This window comes from Lygodium microphyllum, chromosome 1, assembly GCF_053477565.2.
Source record: "Lygodium microphyllum isolate KBCC chromosome 1, Lygodium_microphyllum_v1.1.10, whole genome shotgun sequence".
Taxonomy (NCBI): Eukaryota; Viridiplantae; Streptophyta; class Polypodiopsida; order Schizaeales; family Lygodiaceae; genus Lygodium; species Lygodium microphyllum.
In genome coordinates, this window is record NC_141135.1 from 193801375 (window position 1) to 193810776 (window position 9402).

General features: G+C 37.8%; 1 protein-coding gene across 1 annotated transcript; it reads left to right on the plus strand.

The window, feature by feature from the left end:
• The first annotated feature begins 7826 nt into the window (after window positions 1-7826).
• Window positions 7827-8543, plus strand: LOC148042117 (uncharacterized). Its single transcript, XM_087689295.1, has one exon. The coding sequence runs from the start codon at window positions 7827-7829 to the stop codon at window positions 8541-8543; it is 717 nt and encodes a 238-aa protein (XP_087545421.1).
• The last annotated feature ends 859 nt before the right edge of the window (window positions 8544-9402 follow it).

Below are 9402 nucleotides of genomic sequence, written 5' to 3' on the forward strand. Positions count from 1 at the left end.
TCATCCTCCTGAATGCCCGTGCACTGAGAACTCTATTCTTCGTCATCGACATCCAAATCGATAGACTTTACCGACAAAGCTACCTCCCTGGGTGTTGTTGCATGCTCCTTGCCATGCTGGATGTGTTCTGTGGCACACCTTGGTCCCTCTTGCCAATCACAGCTTTAATCTTCCTGCATTAATAATGGTGGTTCCCTTCAACTATATCTGAAATGGGCCAAGTGTTCCTAACCCTACCTTTCTGTTTGGCAGTGCATGTTATGCTTTAAGTGTGGGGACGTAAGCATCCAGTCAGTTGACAAGTCCCAGGCCGTGTCGATCAATCTACTCTAATCGATAAGGTTTTCAGTGTGGGGACGCATCCTAATGAAACTGAAATGCATATCCCTTGCATTTGTCATTAACCAATCACACATGTCTACCCTGTCCTAGTTCTCCCCTGATGGGATCCCTTTACCATCCCCCACCCTCGTACCCCATGTCATCAAGGCTGCTTCCCTTCCAGTTGCTTTTATTGCGCATTTTTTTCTTTTCTATGTGAACACACCCTATATTAACCACACTCCCGATTCAACTTTATAGCCTATTTCTCCCTTTGCGTGACATACTTTTCCTTTTTGCATCGCCTTGTTCTGGCTTACTATTTTTGCGTTATTAAATTTTGAAGCAATTCCTGCCAATTGGATATTTTTCCATGTGAACGCTCCTTTATTGTTTTGGAATGCTAATCTGCTATACCAGCCCTGTCCTATGCATTCCTATGGACATTTTTCCTTTTACTCACCTATCATTCAGACGTACGATTTGTCCCTTATTTATTTTTGCATGGTTTCGTGTCTTTTTCACATCCGTTTTTGCCTTTTTTTTAAATGTGAACCTATCCTATTCTCATCCGAATTCACTTCTAACTAGATAGCCTTGTCCACCCACCCTTCTTGCACACTTCACTTTTTTCATCTACCTTGTTTCGACATCTGGATTTTTTGTTATTAATTTTTATTGCATTTTTCGAGCTTCATTTTCTTGTTTTTTCCATGTGAACAGGGCTAAACCCCCCAGAACTGCCTTCCAACATGACAATCCTATGAAACACGATTGTGCGGACATTCTTTCTTTTTACTGCCCTTTGTTATAGTGCTCAGTTCTTTTTCTATTAATTTCTGTGTCTCATTTTGGGGGTACTTTTTCGGTCTTTTCCACGTCAACGGGTCTTATCTTCATCAGCAATGTGTTCTGACATAATTGGCCTATCCAGCATGCCATTTTGCACATTTTTCATTTTCTCTCTGCTTCATTTAAGTGATCCGATTTTCTACTATTAATTTTTGTATGTGTTTTCGAGTTCGATTTTTGCATTTTTTCCATGTGAACGTCCTAAATTGTTCTCGAACACCCCATTGCACTCTTCCACTATCTTCCCCTTGCCTTCTGACCTAGTTTTCCTTTTTACAACATTTCGTTCTGGTGCATGGTTTCAGTTTTATGAAATTTTTCGACTAATTTGTACCCGTCGTGCCTCTCACGTCGCGTGTGACAGCCCGGTTTTTTGATTTTTACTCATGAAGTTGCGTCCGTCACGTCATCCTGCACTAGTGCCACCATCGCGGCCCCCGTTGCTTCCTACCACTACAAATTTTTTTACCTCGCTCCGCACTTATGCACAGGACGAGGGGGGACTTCCTTGTTTTTTTACATTTTTATCTTTAATTTTTTTTCAATAAAAAGAAAACAACAATTTAAAACCCCCCCTCGACGGTTCTCCCCCTCTCCTTCCTCCTTCTCTCTCCCTCTCTTTCTCTCTCCCTGACCCCTCCCTCTCTCTCCCCTCTCCCTGCTCCTGCTCTCCTATTCTTTCTTCTTCTTCTTCTTCTTCTTATTCTTCTTCGTCATCGTTGTGGTCGTTTTTGTCGTCCTCCTCCTCCTCCTCCTACTCCCCCTTCTTCTTATTCTTCTTCGTCATTGTTGTGGTCGTTTTCGTCGTCCTTCTCCTCCTCCTCCTCCTCCCCCTCCTTTTCCTCCTTCTTGTTCCTTCTCCTCCCTTACCTACGCCTACTGTCCGCCGCTCTGTCCTAGTTGCCACCGTCTGCATACCACCCACCGCCCGCCGTCTACCTACTGCCGCCGCCACCAGTCATTCCCCTATCCCCCCCCCCCTACCATCTCTCTACCCACTACCCGTCATCCCCCCTCCCACCATCCCCTACCCAACCCACCTGTCCCCCTCCCCCTGCCCAATGCCCCTGCCTGCCCACCACCCCACTCCCCCTCAAAACCCCCCTTTTTAAGCCACCTTTCCCACCCTCTCAACCCTTTTTTTTCTCCCCCCGCAAAAACCTTCTACTCCCCTCTTCACCCCGCCGTTCCCCTGCCAACGCCTCCACCACTCCTGCTAAAACTAGCAGAAAACCGCCGACCCCCCACTCCCGACCACCCCTCCATTTCCGTGCCACAACAAGTCCACCCTGCCACCTCATCCCACCACACCGTTTCCGGGTGTTCGCTCGTGTTGCGAGTGTGCTCATGTCGAAGTCCGTGAGTCCTCCATCTGTGTTCACGCGTGAAGATGCAGGTCTAGAATTGTCAGTGGGGTGGTGCGTGCCGTCGGAGCAGAAGCTGCTGTTCACATATAGCCCGGGTACCTCCTTTTTATTTTTTAGAAACCTATTAACACCTACAAAAACACCTAAATTCCTAAAAATTCAATTAAAAAACAAAAAAATAGCTGAAATTTTTCTTACAAAATTGAAAATTCTTTTGGTTTTTTTTTTCGGGTAACCATGCAGAGATTTAATTGCAAAAAATTAACAACCCTAAAAATCCTTCAAAATTAATTGAAAATTGAGAAAAAATCACTAAAAATCAATAGAAATCAGAATTAAACTCAAAAAAATCACAAAAATTTCCATTAATGCATTTTACCACTTTTAGAATATTTTATAAGCTAAAAAAGTCTTGACACATGATCACCCTATTATTTTAAGGCCAAAATGTTAAATTTTTATCTAGATTTCTAAACATTTCATTTTGCATTCCAAAAAATATGCTAAAAAATGCTTAAAAATACAAACACATTGTTGACACTTGATGATTGCTGAAAACTCACCATAAAAAATCACAACATATTTGTGTGTCTCATTTTATCAATTTTACCAACAATTAGTGGTAATGGTAATGGTAGTGGTAGTGGTAGTCGTGGTCGTGGTCGTGGTTGTGGTCGTGGTCGTGGTCGTGGTCATAGTCATGGTCGTGGTCATGGTCGTAGTCATAGTCATGGTCGTGGTCATAGTCGTAGTCGTAGTCCTAGTCATAGTCGTGGTCATAGTCATAGTCGTGGTCACGGTCGTAGTCGTGGTCGTGGTTGTGGTTGTGGTCATGGTCGTGGTCGTAGTCGTAGTCGTAGTCATAGTTGTGGTTATAGTCATAGTCATCGTAGTCGTGGTTGTAGTAGTAGTGGTGGTTTTCTTGTTTGTTGTTGTTGTTGTTGTAGTAGTAGTAATGGTTTTTTTTTGTTTTCTTGTTTATTGTTGTCTAGTTTTCTTATTTGTTATTGTTATTGTAGTAGTGGTAGTAATAGTAGTTTTTTTTGTTTTCTTGTTTGTTGTTGTTGTAGTAGTAGTAGTAGTAGTTGTTGTTGTTGTTGTTGTTGTAGTAGTAGTAGAGAGAGATATATATTTTGTTAAAGAAAATGAGAGAGGGAGATGAAGAGAAAAAAGAAAAAGGAATGAGAGAGAGGGAATAAACATAGACCATTATAAAGAAAGAGTAAGAGAGAGAGAGATGGAAGGAGAGGAGATAATGAATGGATTTAAAAAAAGGAGGAAGAGAGTAGTGACAAGGTCCGGTGAGGTCTGGTGCAACACCACGAGACGGGAAACACTCCGACATATATACGTTAATTTGTGGGTGGGTGGGTGGAGACTTTACATACGTTAATTTTTGCTAAGTTACAAGAGAAGAAATCCCTTCTCAAACAATTTAAGAAAAAAAAAAGAATGATAACAAAAACAAATTGTTTGTCGTAACGTAGACAAAATGGAAAATGATGAAGGTCTTGTTGTTCAAGATCGCGAGGCGTGTCTTAAACAGTGTGTCCCATGTCCTTGCTCTCAATGCAAGCTGGCAATTAGACAAAAACATCGATTGTCTATAGAACATGTACGATGCTTCGGCGAGTTTTAATCTGAGATCATTGATTAGGCGATCTTGGATTTTCAGAAAACGATAAGAAAAGTTAATATCAATCATGCATTGTGCTCGCAAGCTAATTGAATCCCATATACAAGAAGATTGGGTGTGGCTAGAAAATTTTCTATCTAGGGAGGTGATGTCTTGTCCCAAGGAGGAGTGCACCCTTTGCGGCCAATTAGAAGAGTTCGTGGGCGTGTGATGGATGGAGTTCCTGAGCCAATCCACCACTTGGAAGGTACTCCCCAATCTATACTGTCAATACCTGAGGAGACAAGCAACCTTCTAAGAAATTAGCCATATGGTCAAATCTTTCATTTTGTTATCAATGCTAGCATCCAAGAATCCCTCATTCTTGTTTTGTTCAGCCATATGATCAAATCTAATCTCATAAATCTTGCAAATCATGAGACCACTTTTTCATTCCATTATAAAACAATATTTGGCTATATAGTCAAATCCAATTTCACAGCATGTTACAACAAATGAATCACTTTCTTCATATGGTTATGAAACTAGATTTGGCCATATGGTTAAAACTAGTTTATAGAAATCTTCTTATTTTGTAGGTTTTGCCATGAGGTCAAATCTCCACCTTTCAAGTGTTTTTCACTTTATCTTATATTGATATCTATGGGATTTTCTACATAGCTATATTTGTTTATATGTGAATCTCATATCACAATAAACGGCATCCTCTCTTTAACTAGCCTTTAAGAACCCTATGGTAAAAAACCATGGCAAAGTTTCTAATCTGATAGATAAGTCTTATGACTAAATAGGATTTGACCACATGGCTAAAACCAATGACAATGTTTCTACAATATAGCTCATTTCAAGGGAAACTTACATGTGCAATAATTAAAATGTTAACTTTGGGCCAAATGGAATTGTGAGATTGCTACATAACCACATTGATATATAGGTGGATCTCATATTGGACTAAATCTAATTCTTTGATTAGTTAGGATTTGACCACATGGCCAAAAATCTTAGCAAAGTTCCTAGAGTATGATCCTTGCATAGGAAACTTACATGGAGAAGAAATCCAAAATTAACTTAGGGACAAAATCATCCATGACATTTTCTACATAACCACAATGATTTTTCACTATATCTCATACCACACTCACACTCAACATTTCATTATCACTTGACCATTTGGTTAAGCCCATGGTCAAGTCTCACTATTAATAGAATTCGATCTTCTCACCGAAGTCCATGGCAGAGTTTTTACTATATGATTCTTGCAAGAGAAACATAATTAATGCTAACTTAGGGCCAAGATAATCCATGAGATTTGATACATAAGCACACATATTTATGGTTGGATCTCATACCACACTTAATCTCAAATTTCAATATTTCATTTTATGGAAGAGTCCCTTTAGAGTACATTTGTCTTGTATTTCGTAAAATCTTGTGTTGTGTTTTCAATTTTCAACTTAGAAATCTTATACATTTATTTGGGTTTTGTGAATTTTGAATATTTTTAAATCCACTTTTGTCTAACAACTTTTTCTCTTTGGAGAACTATTCAATGGCAAATAAAGATAGCACAACCAAAAAGGAGACCCAAACCATTGATGGAGTTAGTGGTGGTTTTGTGTATCCATGGCATGTAGATGTTTATGATAGTCAAGGAAAAATGACTGACAATGTTCTCTTATTCACTTTGAAGAGTGATATTGCATTTTGCAACAAGATGGTGTCATAGAGAAGATAACAGATGGATGTGCTAGGAAAGAGGGAATACCATGTAATCTTGTTAAGATCAAGGGGAAAAATGTAGTATACAAAATTGATCCTTTGTCATTTCACTTTGCCTATATTAAAGAGGATGAAGAATACTCTTTGAAAACAATGGTATGGACCTTATTTGAGGAGATAAAGGGCACATAAGACATTATATTAGCATTCCAAGCCGTTCAAAATAGTGAGCTACTTTCGCTATCAAGAAAATTTGATCGCCCTAACAAAAGAATGAAGCTCCAAGATAAACAAATAGACTTGAGATCTTCATCTTCTCCTCAATAAGAAAATAATTCATGGAATCCCACAAGCTCAAAGTCAAAATCACCTCAACAAAGTTCCTTGTCACAAGCTCTTGTTGTTAGTATGGCTGCTAACACTACTAAGAATGATGCCACTTTACCTTCCATGTTAGAAGTTACACCTGCAAAGCCAATAATTTCTCTTGAGGTCAAGGGAGTATAGAGAACATTCGATTTTCTTGAAATAGTTAAGAAGAAGGGAAAGAAGGAAGAATCAGGATTTCACATGTTTGAAAAATTCTTTCCATTTGGTCCAACAACACAATTTCCTATTCTCATTGATAGGTGTTATGAGGCACCTCCTTTGTATGCTTATAGGTCACTATGTTGGGATTATGTAGAAAAGCTAACCACGTCTTTCATAAAGACTCCCATGAACCCAGCAACAGCAGCATATCTTATGCCTTTTGTACAAGACAACAATGAGAAGATACCCATGCATCGTGATGAGGTGGATGCTAATAAGTTGGACACTAATAGTTATTGGATTATATCACGGCTTCACTCAATTCATGCAGCAAAGATATATATTCAGAGTAATACTACACAATGTCTAGCAACCAAACATTTATACACCACAAGAAATGCTAGAATACTAGTTGATTGTCCTGTGGAAATGTGCATTGAGCTTTCACGAATGAAAAATATGGAATCACATAATGTTATGAAGAATGCACCTTATGTTGAGCAACTTCAACAATTAAGAGATCAGTGGCTAGCATTTGGTTCTCCACCAAAACCCCAACAAGGGCTTTCTAAGACAAGCTCTCAAAGAGTACCATGGCAGGTAATCACATATAAGCTTACCTTTTTTTTTTGTGAAGATTAGTGTGATGCTCTTTCTTTTGTTCTATGCTAACTATTTTGATCTTTTTTTACAGAGATTTGTGGCATACATTAGAGAAAATTGTGCATCTAGAGATTGCGATATGATTGTTAGCTCCCAACAAATATTTGATAGTTGGATCAAAATCATGAAGAGATACTCTAGAGATGAACTTATATCCCAAGAGGAGAGTTTGAGAAAAAAGGGAAGGCAACCTTCTCCTGCTACATTTTGTTGCCTTATGGGTTTAAAGGATGGAGACATCCTTACACTACAAGAGGAGATCAATGAAGGCCATTTCCTTTTTCTTAGAAACAAATGGGATAATCAAGATATGATTGACATGGAAACAAGGGCTCAGCAAATCAAGCAAGATAGGGTCCTAAAGGAGGAATTAGTCGCTCTTTTCAATGCTTCAATTCCCAGAAAGTAGCACTGTGATGAAGACTTGGGAAGATATTGTTGATGATTATGATATCAATGATGAAGTATACACAAAGATTTTAGGCATTTGCAATGATTGGGTATCAAATAAGCTCACACGTGGAGCTGATGTAGGGTCCCTACCAAATTGAGCAAAAGATATTGTGAACTTCCTAATTGGAAAGAAGAAAAATCCTCTTCAATCCTCCACTACTTCCCCTTGGCGTGTATATGTTGTCAGATGCAATCTAGAAACCTTTGATCTTATACATAATGTTTACATAGATCCAATTACCATTGGGATTGTTGTTCTAGATACAGCACATGGGGTTGAGGGAATGAAATGGGACTCTATAAAGTTTGGAAAGGTTGTATCCACTCTACTACAAATGACATGTGAACCTAAACAATTCATGTTGTTATCATTTCTTAATCCAAAGCAAATGGCAGCTTTGGAAAATGCTCTTGAAAGTATTTCTTGCAAGTATCGCATGCTAGTTGGTAGTGTTGACTTCCTACCAATGGATAGAACGTTTGCTTTTGGATCTATAAATTCTTTTGTGGTTTTGACATTAGTGACCATGGAGAAAAGCTTCATCAATTTTGAGCGATATATAAACAATGTCAACAAGCCTTCCATTTTGGACTTTGAAGGCTTGGACAAGGAGTGCAATGATGAAGATCTTGAAGAAGAACAAAGGATTGCAAAGGCCATTTTGAGAAAGAAAATGAAAGTTATGGAAACTACAATCAAAGCATTCAATGATGCTCATGGGGTTGTATTTGATGTATATGCAAGTGGACTTGCATCTAAGGTGGCATTAATAAATCATATGAAAACTATTGTAGTGGTTTGCAATACTCAAGTTCAAAGAGAGGTCGAAGCACAATTGCAGAGGGTCCATGAGAGTGCCAAAAAAAATTCAAACTCCCAAGAGGTTCCTCCTACTGAAGTTCAAGTTCTTGAAGTACCACCCGAGGGCATAGAAGAATCAAGCCAAGATATAGCAAGTCTAATTATGAAAGAGAAATTAAGGGCTACTTTAGGTGTTTAAACTCTGTTCCTTCTCCTTTCATCAAGGAAGACACATTGATGTAATTTTGATTTTTTTCTTGAGAAGTTACTTCCATTAGCATTTGCAATATTTTCTTTCTTTGATAATATTAATTAAAGAAACTATGTCTTTGGTTTTTTAATTTTTTATAAAAGGTACCAAGCATGTTTGGTTTAAAAAATCTATTTGAGTAAATATTTTATCAAATCGATATTAAAGAGATCATTAAAATTTATCATCCTTTGTAAGGATAACTATTTAATTGTAATCTAGTGTGTAAGAATACTTATCATAATGAAAAGTTTGAGCTAGCTATGCAAAATTTACTTAAGTCTATTTTAGATCTTATTTCAATTAAACTCTTATATGTGTTGTGTTATGATCTTGTCATGTTAGTTTTGGTTAGTTTTTTCCACATGGTCAAATCTCTTATCTCTTATAGCCTCTTTTACTACATCACTAGTGTATGTCTATGCATGTACCTTAGGATAAGAAAGCCAACAATATATTGCACACCCCAAAAAAGATTCATTGCACTTCCCAAAGGAGTTTTACCTCAGTTATAAATATTGCAACAAAGATTTCTCTCCAATGTATCTTTTAAGATGTGCATATGGAATATTAAGGTAAAATCCTTGTTACAATTCGTGAGTTTAAATATCTATGGGATATAACTAGTTAAAAAATAGAATGGTTAGTCCTTAAGAAGAAACTATGAAAACTTATTCAAATAGAGTATAACTTATCTCAATTAAATTGTCATGTGTCACTTATATGTGGCATAGTTTTGGTCACATGGTCAAAAGTATCATGTTTAAATTTTCTTTTAATAATTAGGACTAATAAACATCTTCTTTGT